Here is a 17,348-nt window from a genome sequence, read left to right as displayed (position 1 = left end):
CCATTTGGATAAGTCTAAGTCCAGATGTACAACCACTTTCATTATCCCCATCAAAAGTATTAAGGACACCAGGGCTGAGAGAGTTAAATTGCACATTCCCACCCTTGACAATTAATTATTAAGATTTCTGAGGTGTTTTTCTTTTCTTTTTTTTCCCCTTTAAGGATTACAATAATAATTTAAAAAATCCAAGTTGCAAATCATGTATACAATTCAATATTTATGTGATCAGGTTAGCCAAGTTTCCCTTACAACAGGTGGGGAAAATGGAAGCAGTATAGTCAAAAGAGCTGTCTCTTGGCGGTGGTTGGCAATGTGTTCATATGTTCTTTCTCAACCCCCTACCCGTGGGAGGCTGGGTTTACACAAGGGACTTACCCTAAGAAATCTAAATTAATAGCAGTAAGCTTCTGGGTAATGATCAGTAAGGTTTGCTGTCATTTTTGGAGCGCTTCAGCTGAACTTTCAAGCGTTTCATGCCAATCTGAAAGCCATTCATAGCCTGGATAGCTGCTTGTGCAGAGACAGGATTGTCATAGCTAACAAAACCTACAATTTTGGGTGGAGAAAAAAGAGGAAGGAGAGGAGAAAAAGGAATAAGAATCAGTGAAATACTGTAAATATTTTTAAATAACTGCTTTTAAAATACACACCCTGCATAAATAATGTTCCAGTTCTAACTCTTTCAGTCTAAGTTACACCAGCTTGTTACAAATGGCTTAACCCTCATCCTCATATAATATGGCAGTGCAGCTGGCAGGTGTTGAACTTCTTCACAAAGTTGGCCTCTATGCTTCTCTCTCCGCCCATTACTTAAGTTTTTCATAATTTCACAAAAAGCCTGCTCCACAACAAGATAAATAAATTACACACCATTCTTATTTAGGGATATTTAAAATAGGTGTGGGGGCATTGCGACCAGGATATCTGAGCATTTGCCTTCTCCCATATGAACTGAGTTGTCCTTTGAGATAATTCAGAGGGATAATCCAGAAGGAGGGGATCCCTCCTACAGGCAGTGCTTATGACTAAGGCTAGATTGGTGGCAACAAGGAATAGGGCCTTCTCTGTGGCAGTGCTGATAATTATGGAACTGCCTCCCAGTCAGGTTGAGTTCTATGCCTGTTGGCATTCCAGTAGGGGCAAAACATTCTTTTTTAAATTCCAGTTAGCTTTTCTACCTTACTTTTAGTTTGTTGCTTTTCCTGTTCTTTTTGGCTGCTCTTTTTTTGTGGGCTTTAATGTTTTGTTTATTGCTGCTTTTATGTTATATTGTAGTGTACTGTATTGAGTTTAATATTTATTACTGCTTTTATTGTGTTATTTTTATGGGATTAATTTATGGTTGTAAACTGCCCCAATGTTTGGGGCGGAAGGGCGGAATATGCATCTTTTAAATAAAAATAAAGTAAATCAATATTGCCTCCTATTCTAATATTTTGCAAATGTTAACCAATGCTACAAAAATGGTTTTGCTCAGACCGTGGGTTTACCCTGTGTACAGACCCTGTATCTTAAGAAAATGACAACAAAGCACCACTGAAATCAATGAGGCAAGTTATGGAACTTTCACTCAATCCTATGCATGTTTAATCAGAAGTAAATTCAGTTGTGCCCATTGGAATGTGTGCCCTTGTAAGTGTATTTAGAATTGGAGCCCCAGTCAGGACTAACTTTACTTGGTTACAACCCCACTGTTTCCTGCTCTCAAGTCCATTTGACTGATGTGCTCTTTTTAGTTTCTGCCACAATATACTTCCAGACATTCCTTATGGTCTGGAAACTTTTTCAGTTCAAGCAAATACTATTTTTGTCTGCAACAAGTATGTTCAGTAGAAAAAGACCTTTTCTTCTGTTAGATCTTTACAAACATTATTATACTATCTATCTATCTATCTATCTATCTATCTATCTATCTATCTATCTATCTATCTATCTATCTATCTATCTATCTATCTATCTATATATATATATATATATATATATATATATATATATATATATATCAGTTGATACCCACCAGTGGGTCACAACCTGATTGTTGGTGGGTTGTGAAACTGATAGCTAACAAGGAAAATGTATTAAGCCCCATGGAAAGTGAAACGGAACAGCACATGCTCATTTACTCATGAGTAGTTGAATGTGCCTCAGCTCCTACCAAAGAGAAGACATGGAGCTCATAAAATACTTCAGAAAGTGCTCGCCCCACCACAGTAAAGAGGCTTGAGCAGCTGGTACAATGAAACTTTTTTTAAGTCTCATGAAGCTAGGTGGGTCCTAGTAGAGTGTCGTTTTTAAAAAGTGGGTCCTGGTGCTAAAACATTTGGGAACCACTGCATTAGCTTATATTGAGCTTCCCTTATATCAAGGCAAAGCATAAATGCATGTGTGGTTTGGAAAGTTATTTTCCATTTCTCAAATGCAATATTATATCCAATAATTCTGGACCACAGAGTCTTAACATTGTCTTCCATATTATGGGTCTTTTGTGATAATTTATGGATATCTTTATGGATAATCATCTTCTGATTTGTTTCCAGTATTATTTAGTCTATCTTTGTTAGATCTCTAACAGCCCAGTGCTATCCAAATTTTCATTATTTCATAAATTTTACTGAGTTCAATGAATCTCATGTCATAGTAAGCACACAGCCTTAGGTCCCCAACTTGTTGTAATAACAGCCCAATCCTGACCTGTGGCCAGGGGCCAGCCTTAGGGCAATTTGACCTAATTAGGCCTGCACCTAGAGGGGCCCTTCACTGAAGGTATCTCAAGGAGAGCACAACTGCACAATGCATTGCAGCCGGATGTTCCTCCCTCCTGCCCACCCCTGGGTCTAATTAGCATGAAATGGCACACCCTCCTGAAGCAGATGGCTGTGACATGGCTGCCAGGTGCCTCACCACTACCATTCATCTTGATGAGTAGGTGGGACCCCCTGCAGAAATGTTTTGCATTGGTCCCTGCAGCTCCTAAGGCCAGCCCTGCCTGTGTCAAAAATAAATTTGGGATAACAGATACGATAATTAATTACATTTTCCCATCTTTCTTAATTTTTGTTATTACAGGTTTATCATTATCTTGATACAATCAATCTAAATTCTTCCACAAATATATACTTCACTATTGCCTATGCACTAGTACTATCGATTAGATCAGACATTATAAATCCTCACTATCCCACCCAGCTCCAGAAATCATCCTGTAGAAGACTGTCCCTAGAACTTTTTACCATTTAGGGAAGGAGGGAATGAAAAACATTCTGTGGACCTTTTTCAATTTGAATGTTATCCATTGTAAAAAAAAAACCTATATATTCTTCATGCGAGGATGCTGCAAAAAAAAAAAAATCTAATTGCATTGTCTTTTTTAATACAGGAGAGAGGGTTTAATGTAATTTGCAAGTAATGAGTTAAACATGGAGAATGTTCTTATACAATAGAGAATAATTAGGTGTCCATAATAAGGTAGCTTGATTGTATAGTAAATGGCATTCCCTCACATAGGGTGTAATTAGTTTTACGTGTTTGACACTTTTGTTGTGCATGTCAGAACAGAATATTTAATGCATATCTTTTAAAGACTCAACTGCATATTCTTGCAACTTTAATACTAGTAGCTGTGGTTTGGGGAACATTCCACTTTCTCATGGAGTTTTCACCACCCTTTCCCTTTTCATTGTAGGGCTTACACAGCACAAGCCACACATACATCTCCCTCACCAAGAGCTCTTAAATGATTGGGAATTGTATTCATGTGTGCCTCCCATATTAATGAATGACAGCGGTTTTCATGTGCACCTCCCATTCATGCTAGTGAGACTAACAAATGAAAAGTTCCTGGTGAATGATGCCCTCAGTTTGGCTTCCCAGCAGGGATGCCATAAATTTTTGATTTTTCAGTCCTACTGCAAAAAATCCTGTACCAGACTGATCCAGATGCATAAGTGAAAATACTGTATGTATTGTTATGGAACATGCTGCAGGGATCAGGACTGACCCAAGCTTGAATGGGCAACTGAAATGGCACCAAATTCTGCCATCCATAATTTGTTTTGCACTTGCCAGTGTGCATCTGCCAGACTACCACTATCAATACTACCACCACTTAAACTGGTCGTATAGGAGAATTCTGGAAGAGGAACCTCTCTGCTCCCAGCATCTTTCCAACTTGGTCAATTTAGAAGAAGCAACAGAAACCGTTTTCCAATTGTGAGATGTGGTTACCACCATCAGCTCCACCACCATGATCTTTGGCAGTGCTGCCAGAGGAAGAGGAAGTAAGCTGTGCCTCAATCCTGCTCCAGTGAGAGCAGTAGCCAGGTGGAGTGCAGGGCACTCTCTACCACTTTATTTCCTCTCCTAGCCTATGGCTTAAGGCAGCCTAGCCTGGCCTCATGGGTAGGCTACCCCAATAATGATAGTCAGATCCACACAAAAAATTGAAGGTGCAGGTTGTCGCACAATTAAACCAAATAAACATGTGAGGCACAGCAGTGATAGGGGCCCAATCCTATCCAACTTTCCAGCACTGATTCAGCCCCAAAGAGAACAAACATTCCCTTATCTTGAGGAAGCCTGCATGACCGCCTCCCCACTGCAAGAGGCAGCACATACCCCACTGGCACAGCTGCATCAGCAATGGAAAGTTGGATAGGATTGGATAAGAAGTCGTCTATTATGCTGCTTAGAGAAATGTCTGTACTATTAAGAACATAAGAACATAAGATGAGCCCTGCTGGATCAGGCCAAAGGCCCATCTAGTCCAGCTTTCTGTATCTCACAGTGACCCACTAAAGGCTTCAGGGAGCACTCAAATTATCAAGACACAACCTGCGTCCTGGTGCCCTCCCTTTCATCTGGCATTCTGAGGTAGCTGACCTCTAAAACCAGGAGCTTGCACATACCTATCATGACTTGTAACCTGTCATGGACTTTCCTCCAGAAATTTGTCCAATCCCCTCTTAAAGGCATTCAGGCGCGATGCCATCACCACTTCATGTGGCAAGGAGTTCCACAGTCTAATTACACGCTGGGTAAAGAAATATTTTCTTTTATCTGTCCTCTCATCACTCAAAGTGGATGTCCCCTGGTTCTGGTGGTGTGTGAGAGAGAATGGAACAGGCAACATGCTCAGTCAACCAGCTGTGAATAATAATATTTTCATTCAGATTTGCACTGCGAAAACCACATATTGACTCTTTCAGATCAGTGTTTTGAACATGAGATGCCAGTGTGGGAAATAGAGGCAGATTGTGCACATCCCTAATGCCTTGTATATTAAACACTGCATACCAAAGCACTTGCTCAAATTGGTCTGTTTGTCAATGAAGACTTTAGCAGAAATAACATTTCCAAAAGGCATGAACATCTGCAGAATGTCCTGGTCTCCAAACTCCTGTGGGAGGTGATAAATGAAGAGGTTTGCTCCTTCTGGACCTTTAAGAAAAAGGAGAACAAACAAGGAGTAAGGAAGTAGCTGCTTTGTTTTGTACTGAGAAATTCACTGAGCACAATTTGGATGTTTCCATTTCAGTCTTCCTAAATATACATACATACACAGGAAGCTAAAACCAGATGCTTTAAAAAATAGTTTGGTTTTAACTTCAAGTACAGCTTGGTTATGGTTGCTCCATGCTGGCCCTGCTCAGAAACAACTGCATTTGTTGGATTATGCTCAATATGACTGAAACACATCACAATATATATCTTCTCTGGGACACTGAGAATTCGCTATAAAAATTCCTCCTCTTTGGGTGGTTTATATTATTTCTTTGCTATGAAACTACTGCAGTTTCATAGCAAAACTACTGCAGCAAATACCACTGCTGCCTGGCAGTCAAAACAATGATGTAATTTCCTGTAACATACTTGATGTCTCTTTCTTTCAGTCTAAAATGAGCAAGAAATTAGGGTGAGGGGAAACCTCCTCAATAAAACAATATTCCAACAATATTCCATGGAGATCAGGAAGAGAGAACAGGAATGGATATAACATGGGAGGGGGAAGCCTTCTCTTGTTACATTAAGCATCTTGTAATTAGTATTAATTTATTCTCAGTGTTAGCTCACCAAGGTTTATTTTGCTCTATTGGCACTGAGTGAGAAGCAATCAATCATTTATTTGCTTCCCCTCAAGACCCTCAATTAAAAAGGGAATCCTTCAGTGTAAAGACAATGAATCTTGTCATTAACCTCCAAAAACAATCTAGCAATGAAAACTATGAGTTTGTTGTGTACATGGACAGAAACATTCTTAAAAGGAGGCATGTTTCAAGATGGTCTTAATCAGAGGCATCTTTTTGCAGGCTGGGTGGATTTTCACATTACCAGTGAGTGGAAACACTGCTGCAGCAAATGCAAATCTTTGTTCAGTAATTGAAATAAAAGTATGGAAAGGAAAAAAAAAGATGGAGATGAATAAACTTTTAAAAGGAGCCACCAATGACTAAAATTTTTTTGAGACTGACTGAATTTCAATTCTTTTGAGATGCAGACTAAAATAACAGTCTTATCCTCGGCTTCCTTTGATTACCCCCTCCTTCCATGGCCTGCAGTGCTTACCTTCCTTCTGGCTGCCTGCAGCGCTCTGTTGTTGTAACAAACTTTGACTGTACAATGTAGGCAGTGCCGCAGCAGCGTACTGCTGAATTCCTGAGTAGGCTTGGGTGAGGGCATCCATGGTGCCAGCGGTACCATTCGTCAAGCCTGTTGCACCGAGTCCTCCGTTCAGGGCGGCCATACCTGAGAGCATTTGAGCAACTTTACAAAAAACCCAACAATAGAGAAAAGAAATTGCACTTGTTCATTAGTGCTTTCAAAAAGTCGTTGGCATTAATATGACACCGATGACGATGGCCGTGCATGCAAAAACTTTGGACACTTCACCAGATGGCACGGGAAGTACAACAGCGACAACAACGTTAAAAAATACAAACGCGCACACAGAGACTCCAGTCAAGAATGACTTTGGTGACGACTCAGTTTCACATGCAAGTTGCTCTTGGCAAGTACTGAGGTCACCAGGACAGATTTGCTTCAACACTTATGGCTGTGTTCTCAGTTCCCACACACTTTTGCTTCCTCAGTTATAACTGAAACAGGCCCCAATCCTATCCAACTTTCCAGTGTTGATGCAGCCATGCCAATGGGGTGTGTCATGGCACCCTGCTGTGGAGGGGCATTCATGGAGGCCTCCTCAAGTACAGGAACATTTGTTTCCTGACCTTGGGGCTGCACTGCAGCTGTGCTGGTGCTGGAAAGTTGGATAGGATTGGACCCACAGGCCATAATTTTTAGGAGATTCGAAGGTGTTGTGATAGGGATGTCACTGGCCATGGTACAGACGCTCATCCCACAATAGCTACTAACCCTATTTATGTGACATGTGTGCAGATATGAACATGTGGACATGGGGAATCAAAATCATGTCCACTTGTTGATGTGTTGACCTTTTTTTCCAGGGTCCTGAAACACTGGTATGTTCTATTCAGAGTTTCACTCAACAATATGTGAAGGTTAGAGACAGAGGGCTTAAGCCTGCTTCCCCTCCCACATATTGCATAAAGAAGGCATCTGTTCCTATGTTTTGAGAGTTTTTGTAATGCTACAAGGGCAAAACAGACATTGTACACAAATGTGTGTAACAAAATCAGGGCGGTTTTGGTGTGGTTTTATTTCTTAATGAAAAATGGCCAGGGAAGTTTCAGCCTTGAAGAATCGTGTGTGCGTATACTTACTGTTTCCTTGTTGGGCATTTTTCTCCCCTTAATCCCACCAAATCCCCACCAAATCCCCACTCCCAGAATTTTGGATATACAAGTACTCTTGTAAGCCTGGAGAGAGAGAATGCAGCTTGGGGGGGGGGGCAATTTTGAAGTTTAAAAAGTCTGCAGGAAAGCACTGGGTACGCTTCCTCATAGTTGCCCCTCTGCTCACAAGTGGAGGCTTTGACCCTTCTGAGGTTGCCTTTCAAGGTTTTGCTGCATGCATTTGTAGGTAACATTTATTTTACCCCCCACCAACCTGCAAAATCTATTTGGACAGTGAAGCAAAAGAAAGGAACACCTGTGCCATGGACAAAGTTAGTTCTCTAAAAAACACTGTTGTCTGTGTAAGTTACATGATACATTAAAACACACGGCCGTATTAATTAATTAACTCCCAGCTCAAGGGCTCCCAAGGTGACTCACAATAGAAAAACAGAACAGTCAAAACAATAAAATACACAAAAAAAGTCAAATCATAAAAAACCAATCACAACAAATGAAAATGTAGGCAGGGAGAAGGATTACATTTTGCAAGCAATCCAAACAACCAAAATGCTTGGCAAAATAGAAACATATTCACCAGGTCCCTAAAGCTAAAAGCAAGGGGACCTGGCAGGCCTCCAGAGGCACAGAGTCCTGGAGCCATGTGGCTGCAACTGAAAAGACTCTACCCAAAGTCACACCCAACTGCTCTTTCATCAGTGAGAGAACTTGGAGCACAGCCTCTGATGATGACAAAAGGGGGCAAGAAGAAGACAGTCCCTCATGTATCCTGGTCACAGGCAGCTTAGAGCATTAAAACTCAACACCAATCCATCTTATGGTCCACTGGATCCTGAGCCTCTGTGTTGGGTCTGCTGCCCAACATGGAGGCTCTGGATTCTACAGCGACCCAAGGGTTGCCGTAGAATCGAGTAGCCCTATTGCAGGGCTACTCACCTTACTCAGGGGAAGGGGACAAAAGTCCCCTTCTTCCGAGGTGGGACCTGTGCTGCCCGGTTAGTGGTTATGATTGCTACAGCAGGCATTTACCGTGCTGCTGCAGCATAGGATTGGACTGGCAGACATCACAACCACTTCCTTTCCATTTAGATTATCCTCCTATCTAATTAAAAAGATCATATCGAGCATGTGTACTGAAGGGAATGTAGGGCCAAGTAATATCTCAGAACCATGGTTGTCAAGGAGACCATATGCTCATGAGCATCTCGTCATTGCATGGATGTTGAATTCCTCAGAACCCCAGAATAATCAGTCAGGAGGAGTCAACTCCACTCCTGAGACAACTCTTGCCAATTGAGTCAGGGAGACTGTTGGGCAGCAGGATAGGGGTACATCAACAGAATCCCTTATCTGCTTCAGTCAGGGTCCATGAGAGGGGGGCAATTTGTACTTGGGCTCAGGGTGAAAAGGGGGGCTCAAGGTGAAAAAGGAGGAGACCCAGAAATTTCCTGAGATCTCACATTTTCCAATTTCACCTGGACTCACTGTCTGCACAGGGTACTGGGGGTGCTACCATGGGTGAGTGACAGCGGCTGCTGCCACAAGCCATATACGCCAGGCTGAGGAATGCATACATGACACTCCTTTACACAGCGTCAAATCTGGGAGGAAACTGGCCTGCCACAGTAGCTCTTTGGTTGGTGGATCCACTTACCATGAAGTAGTGTATAGGAGCTCAGGGACGCAGCTGTGGGACTACGGGCCCAATCCTATTCAACTTTCCAGCTCCAATGTAGCCATGCCAATGGAGCATGCACTGAATCCTGCGGAGGAGTGGCAGTCATGGAGGCCTCCTCAGGGTAAGAGAACATTGTTCTAACATTTGTTCTCTTACCTTAGGATTGCATTGGAGCTGCATTGGTGCTGCAAAATTGGATAGGATTGGGCCCTATAGCTGCTGCAGAAGTATGTTTTGGTGCACACAAGACACTTTCCACTCTAGTGTGAGCCTAAATACAATGATGCTAATTTTCTGCAATGATTTTCTATATTTAAAAGATTTTAGAAAGACTTAGGAGTGTTTGGTTTTCTAGCTACTGACTCTAGCTGCTAACTCTGACTCTGCAGACCTAGACTGTACTGCACTCTCCCCTCCACTCTATTTTGCGTCATCCCCACCTCTGTTCTGCTTGCCCCATCACCACCTTCCCCTTGCTTTGTTCCATCACCACCTTCCCCTTGCTTTGTTTCATCCCCTTCACTCCCCCTTTGGTAAGGGACCCAAAAGAAGCCTTATACACCCTGATAAAAGTTCTCCCGGAAGCCCTGGCTTCAGTCACCCATCACCAAACTAGTTCTCACATATGCACAATTATTCCTATTTGCTGCACACAGTTCCAATGTCTTCCTTCAAGGCTCCACATGAGGCATGGGACATCACATTTTCCTGGCAATCAAAATACAGTATTTCACCCCCAAATACTGCATTTTTTGCTATTGCAATTGGTGAGTCAACTTAAGTATAGTAGGGTGAAATCCTAACCCCTTAAGTCAGTGCTTTCCAGCACTGGCATAGCGGTACCAATGGGATGTGTGCTGCATCCTGAAGTTGGGTGTCACTCAAGGAGGCCTCCTCAAAGTAAGGGAATGTTTGTTCGCTTACCTCAGAGCTGCATTGCCCTGATGTCAGTGCTGGAAAGCACTGACATAAGGGGTTAGGATTGTGCTCTTAGTTGTGTGAGCCTAACAGCCATCTGCTGCATATTTTTTGTAATAAAATTAATAGAGAATGGCATAACTTTGCCCACACGTGTGTTTAGTCCACACGTGTTAAAGCTACTTATTTATTATTTCTTAGAAGGTTGTGGAGCCTCTTGTCTCTTTGGAGGCTTTGCAGCTACAGATTTTGCTTAAAGGTAGTAAATAGCAGAAAAACTGCAGCAATGCCCTGCAGCTATCTCCCGCCATCTATTATGTATGAACAGAATATTGGGATATTGTAACTGAAAAGCGAGAATCACAAAGGCAAAAATGCAATTGGAGGAATGCTTTGGCTGACTGTGCAAAAAGGCCAAATGGACAATAATATAAATCCAGTTCACATGACCAATTAAGGTCTGCTGATTGCACAGATGAGGGAAGTACCATGTCCTGCCACTGCTTTCCACATGCTCATCAGATCTTCAGAACCAGCTATATTCACTTACAAAATCTATGCTGTATTGCTGATGGATGCATGGAGAGTAGGACCTGAATTTGAAATTCTATTCTCTCTTTACACATTCAGTATATCTTAGTTGCATGGACATGGCTTTTAATAGGACTTAAAACTGTGAGAAGCAGAACCTGTATAAGACCCATTTTTCCGCAGGTTTTTCCTGTTTATGGTGTCTCAAGTTCATTCTGTGGTTTCACAGTTAAAAGACCAAAGGCAGAGGACTCAGAAAAGACCAAAGTTTGAGAATTTGGAGAGCTGTCAAGGTAGACAGTACTAGGTGGACCAATCTTCTGACTTAGTATAAGTTGACTTCCTACATTCATGACTATTTTTCTTACAACAGGTCATATTTTAGAGAAGATCCACTGTTCAGTGCAAAAATACATGAATAAGGAGCCAGATTCATTTCCAAATCTAGAGTAGCAGGGCTAGGAAAGACATCTGGCCAAGGCCACTGGGAGAAGATCAAGAGTGAGCCAACTTCAAACTTGCAGGATTTACTTTATTTTCTTTTTTTCACTAAAACCGCTGCCCAGTGCAATATAATGGTTGTGAAGACAGAGCCAATTACCTGCTCACCCCGTGAAAACATCCACTGGGTTTACTTACATATGCAATTACAAGTCTACATGTGAGCTATTACAAATCAGGGATGCTAACAGCCTAACTTAGAAGGAAAGATTTTTTTGTGGTTGCAGTTGTTAAACAATTGGGAGTCAGAACCCCTTGTCAGTCTACTGCAAAACATCTGCTGTGCACTGGTAAATTCCAATCTAACATTTGTCCAGTGCTGGAGTAGGCAAACAATCTATATCAGCATTTCTCCCAACTGTGGGTTGGGACCCACTTAGTGGGTTGTGATCCAGTTTTTGGTGAGTCCTGCAGAGCCTCCAGTGAAAACACAGATGATGGAAAGATCAGATAACTAATTGCCTCAAGCCCTGATGCTATTAAGAAATCAGATAGTTGCTCACCGCCCTGCAAAGAGCTGAGCTCCTGCAGTTTGCAAGGCACTGAGCTCCTGCAGTTTGCAAGCTTGTGTATTTACAGAGAGATAAATGTTTGAGCTTCTTTTTTCTGGTGTGCTTTTTTCCAAGTCTGTTAATGACAGGTAGTGGGACAGGTGAAGGCTGGGTCACATAAACTCAACTCCTCAAGCCGTGACACTATTCATTAGGGCTGCCTCATTACAAGAAATATATTGGGTTTTTTGCAAATAAATAAACAAAATATTACTTGTAAAAAAATAAAAATAGATAACCTTTCTTGTAAAGCTAGGGGGGGCCAATAGAGTGTCATTTTAAAAACAGAGTCCCAGTGTGAAAACATTTGTGAACCACTGGTCTAGATCAGCAGGCGCCAGACCCCAGTCTGAGGGCCAGATCAGGCGCCTGGATAAATCCTTCCCCATCATGTGAGGTGTTTAGCATTCTGTATGGCTGCTCCTTATCTTGCAAGCCAATCTCGTCAGAAAGTTGTGCTTGCCAGCCTCTTCCACTACCCATCACCCCAGCAGGTGAGGTGCCCCAATTTCAGGATGGAAGTGACTGCCTGGAGCATGTTTCTGATGAGATTGGCTTGCAAGATAAAGAGCAGCCATGTGGAATGGTAAGCGCCATGGGCAGCAGGGAAGGCTTTTTGTAAACACAGCGATCCCGTGGTTTGGAGATCACTGGTCCAGAAGGTGAACCAATGCTCTAAAAGAGCACAAGGCAGCATATGTTCATGAATGTTATGAATGCTATAAACCCCCCAAATATTCAGAGTGAAGACAAGGCAGTATAATTTGAACAATATAATTGCTTGGACAAAAAAATTAGCACTTCTATTAGGTTGTGAAATGGTCCTCTCGCTCTCTCTCTCTCTCTCTCTCTCAAAAAAAGTGAGAAGATAGTTCACAAAACTAACTTAAAATAGAACAGGCAGTTTGTGACATGCCTTTGGGAACAGTCCTGGTAGACGGAAGAGGAATGTGATAACCTCACAATCCCTTCCCCATCTTTTCAACTATATGAATTCTAGGACAATGTATCCCTATGAGTATTTTATAATCAAGATAATTGCCCAAGCGTCTTGCTTCTGTTTCCAATGTGGTCTGTGCCAATTAAGAGGGTTCTAGTACATAAATTATACTTTTTGAAATTAGTATCACTCAGGCAATGTTAACACTTGGCAGAGATGTGATATTCCACAGCTTTTCATTAATAAGTTGTCTTGCACCTGAAACTTGTAGGGTTGTGGAAGGGGTGGAGTGGGCACAAGAAATGAAAGAAACACTGCTGCATTTGACACCACAGATGACATGGAAGACAAATGAGAGGACGAAAAAGAAAAAGGAACACATTTCATGCCTACAACCTTGTGGTGATTATTAATTAAAAAAACTATTAAAAAGTCAAAAACTGTACATTGTGACTTCAGGAAATAGTGTAGTGATTGTGAACTAGATAGTGCAGGGTTATATTATGCATTCCAGAGAAAAGAGGGATGGGAGTTGGGACCATTTTTCATCCTTCATGTGTTTACAACATAACGCACTGATAATCACGTGCTGGTTTCACTCATGACCGCTCTGACATCATGGCTGAGCCAAACTGCAGCACAGATGGAGACACTGTGGATGTACTGTATGTTGCAGACAACCTATGCAACAAACCCAAGTGCAGACCCAGCTGTAGCAGCAATTCTAGCACTGGAAATCCACAGTCAATAGGAGGTTATATCACACCCTTTCTCCCACAGGGCAGCACCTGATAAACCACTCCTGAGGATCAGGGAGCCCACAAAGATGGTGTGGGATGCAGCACACAGGCTGTTGTGAAAGGGGAATTCTTGAAAAATGAGTAGAGGCAGCTTTTGTGAGCATCATTAAGCATCATTAACGGCAGTGGCCTCTGTGTTTTCAAGGTTTTGCCCTCCTACAGCAGGCCCCTGTACTGTATCCCACACCATTTCCTAGGATCCCGACTCTCTGAAACAATTTGGGAAGGCTACTAGGAGAATCTTTCTGGCTGCTGCAGCAGCTGCCACAGCCTCAAAGTTCACTTAGGAAAAACTAGATTTATCATATGTCTCTAGATTCCCAATGTGAACTTAAAGGCTACTGCAACTCCTGCAGCAACCAATGAAAGGGTAGAGAGGCAAGAACCCTATGGGAGTCATGAGCTCTAGCACATGCCCGCTTAGACCTATCCTTTGGAGCTCACCCTGCTGGGGTGAAATCTGGAATCCTTACTCTAGCTCTACCAGATTTTCCCAGATAATACTGAAATTGGCATCTTTCTTATTACGTATTTATATGTAGTGCAGCTTTCCCATAATAATTGAAAAGAGTGACAATATAAACATATCCTTTCTTGTTTATATATCCTTGAGCACTTGTTGCTCAAACTACCAAATCAAAGCAAAATAAAAAAGCACTAGGCAAGTATAGAACACACATAGAGTCTTAAAAGTCATTCACTCTCCCCATGGAACTGTAGTTCTCCATTAGTTGAATTGATTGTGTTATGTCATGATCTTTATTATGTTTTTTTGTATGGGATGAGTGCTAGGGATCTGCAACAGAAGTACTTGCACACTCAAGATTCTTTGGAGGAAGCCATCACAGTATAAAACTAACACAGTATATGGTTATCTTGTAAATACGGTATGTTCTTAGTATTTAGGCCATTAGCAAAACAATTTCAGTACAGTATACCCAAATTCCCCTTTTCAGATCAATTTTCATTCAGGGCCAGACTACATGTGATGACAGCAGGCTCCTGACTTTAAATAGGGGCCTCTCCCAATTACACCAAAAATGAATGCATCTGTTTGAAGGGCCAAACAGGTTCTAAAATGAGGAGATGGTTGAACTTTTTTATTTTTGTCTACTTCCTGATACTCTGTCCAGCATTTGATACAAAATGCTAGAGGAGGGAGAGAATGCTAACAGGAAGCAGGAAGCAGGAAGCTTCCTGTTAGCATTCAGGCTGTCTCCCTCCTCTAGCATTCCGGATGGCTGCTTCTCACATTCCCCTTTTATAAGAGGCTGCAAAGGAAGAGACTGGAATGTTTGGCACCACAGTAAGTAATGGGCATGCAAAGGGCAGAGAATTGCTGATAAGTGAATCTGTGAATATGGGATCCACTGATATGGGGGACACTTATATTGTATTCTGGCTTAATAACTAGTAGAAAAATGCACCACAACTAGTTGCAAACAGGACTGGCTTTAAGCCTATTTTACCAATTTGGTCAAATAGGACACTGATGGGGGGGCATGCTGCAGTAGAGGGCGGGCTGCCCATAGCCACTGCTGGCACTCTGCATGGAGGTCAGTGCAGCAAGCAAAGCTCTTGTTGGGCACCCCCCACCCCACTTCTGATTGGCCTGAAATTGGGTCACTCCAGAAGCAGGTAGAGGTGACACGACAGTGTCATCAGGTCATCACCAATCTACTTTTGGGTGCTGCACTGGCCCCAGTGCTGTACATGACCCAAGCTACCACCTCTCAACTCATCGTGCCCCCTTTGCAAAACACAGTGATGACATATTTTTATTAATAGCATTAGCAGAAGTTCCACATTCCCCCTCCTCAATTGTCTCCTCAATTGTCTCTCCTCAATTGTATCTGCTTCCATAAAGAACCAGAAAAAGATTCTGGTTATACAAATGCAAGCCTCATAATATGTACATCCTGCAAGAAAGGGTACACTATCACAATAAAATATTTACATTAGTATTAGAGGGCATCATTATCCTTTAACAATAACTTTTTAGACCTTGGTATTACTGATGCCCAGAACAGAGCTTTATTGATTTTATGAATCATTTTGCACATGTATGTTTCACAGTAATATTAACTATATTATAGCTGCTAGTGTTCCTATGGTGATTACAGGGAAATTGCTGAGTGTCCACCACAGCAATAAATACTCACTGTTTACGGTACCTGCTAGTGCATTAATATTATTCAGTCCAACAGTGGCTCCAGCCAGTCCTTGGAGAGTCCCCAGAGAAGTCAAAGAATTCATGGCTGCCCCAGCTGTGGAATTTGCTGTTGATGCCGCAACTAAAGTAGGTGAAAGCAGAACAAGTAAATTGAATTTGCAGTTATTCAATCACAGATTACCATTCGTTTGTGCATCTCACAATTATAAATCACAAAATTTCTGCTGTAAATATAAGAAAGTGGAGACTCTCTGGAATTTGGCTGGCTGAGTTACCTTTTAAGAAACCTTAAAATATGTCAATATAAAGCAGAAACCAAGGATAAAACCAAACACTTTTCCAGGAATAATTAATCTTTTATTTGGTCATTTCCTGGTATTTATATGAACCCACATTACTTGTGAACAAACTCTTGAAGATGGGAAAAAAGAGATTAGTGAAAAGTTGACAGCACCTTTTTAGTTGAAAAATAGGTTAAAAATCCTTCAAATGAGAGATAAATAAATGGTTGACTAATTAAAAAGTTAGTCACTGCACTTTCACTGCACTTAAAAAGACTTTTGCATTAGGGTTCTGTCATAGAACAGGAGCAATCTGAGCAGCTAAATGTGAAGAGAAAACGATTTCTGATTCTATCTTGTAGACTTGAATGGACTGTTGTTTCTTAAAAATTGTATGATTGGTACAACCTAGAGTAAACTGGAAGAGACTGAACTTACAGCCCAATCTTGAGCTGCCTGGTGCACGGGGCTGCAGCAGTGCCGAAAATGGCTGCCGCTGCATCCAACTCTCCCCAGGCAGCTGCCACCACCTCCTTGGAAGAAGGGAACTTTTGATCCCTTCCCCCAAGTCAAGTGAGTAGCCCTGCAATGGGCTCAATTCTACGATGATCTGAGGGTCAGTTTAGAGCCTCCATGTTGGGTGGACAGCCCGACATGGAGGCTCAGGATTCAGTGGAGCAAAGCTCCACCGGTACCGCCTCCCTCACCCTGTTGTCTCCTCTCAGCATGCCTCCGCTCCGCCCTCTCCCTGTCCTCCCTCCGCCTACCCCCTGCCCCGGAATACCTCCTCCCTGCCTCCCCCCACACCCCACCTACGCAATTTGAGAACACAAATATTGTGCACGTTTGCTGGTCACATCAGGGATTAATGTAGGTATATTAGCACATTATTAGCACATTAGCACATTAGCACACAGGACGCAAGGTCTACAGAGCTTGCGTCCTGAGTACACTTCTGTACTGCAGCGAGTCATGGACTCTTCGCTCACAACAGGAGAGGAAACTGAGCGCTTTCCACATGCGCTGCCTCCGACGCATCCTCGGCATCACCTGGCAGGACAAAGTTCCAAACAACACAGTCCTGGAACGTACTGGAATCCCTAGCATGTATTCACTGCTGAAACAGAGACGCCTGCGTTGGCTTGGTCATGTTGTGAGAATGGATGATGGGTGGATCCCAAAGGATCTCCTCTATGGAGAACT

At 42.3% G+C, this 17,348-nt stretch overlaps 1 protein-coding gene across 15 annotated transcripts in view; it reads right to left on the bottom strand.

Annotated features, from left to right (window-relative positions):
- Window positions 1-17,348, bottom strand: part of CELF2 (CUGBP Elav-like family member 2) — a 503,139-nt gene that overhangs the window by 8,964 nt on the left and 476,827 nt on the right. For 11 of the 15 annotated variants that reach the window (XM_066633616.1, XM_066633614.1, XM_066633620.1 and 8 more), the window contains 4 exons: window positions 15,854-15,985; window positions 6,565-6,744; window positions 5,296-5,439; window positions 379-549 (listed from right to left, as the gene is read on the bottom strand). In XM_066633616.1, the coding sequence (XP_066489713.1) occupies window positions 422-549; window positions 5,296-5,439; window positions 6,565-6,744; window positions 15,854-15,985 (584 nt within the window). In that variant the 3' untranslated portion in view covers window positions 379-421. The remainder of the gene's footprint in view (window positions 1-378; window positions 550-5,295; window positions 5,440-6,564; window positions 6,745-15,853; window positions 15,986-17,348) is intronic. The other 4 variants (XM_066633615.1, XM_066633621.1, XM_066633624.1 and 1 more) reach the window with 1 other exon arrangement.

Source organism: Tiliqua scincoides, chromosome 7 (assembly GCF_035046505.1).
Source record: "Tiliqua scincoides isolate rTilSci1 chromosome 7, rTilSci1.hap2, whole genome shotgun sequence".
Classification (NCBI taxonomy): domain Eukaryota; kingdom Metazoa; phylum Chordata; class Lepidosauria; order Squamata; family Scincidae; genus Tiliqua; species Tiliqua scincoides.
Note: the sequence above shows the minus strand (reverse complement) of the source record. Positions and strands in the feature narration are given on the sequence as shown.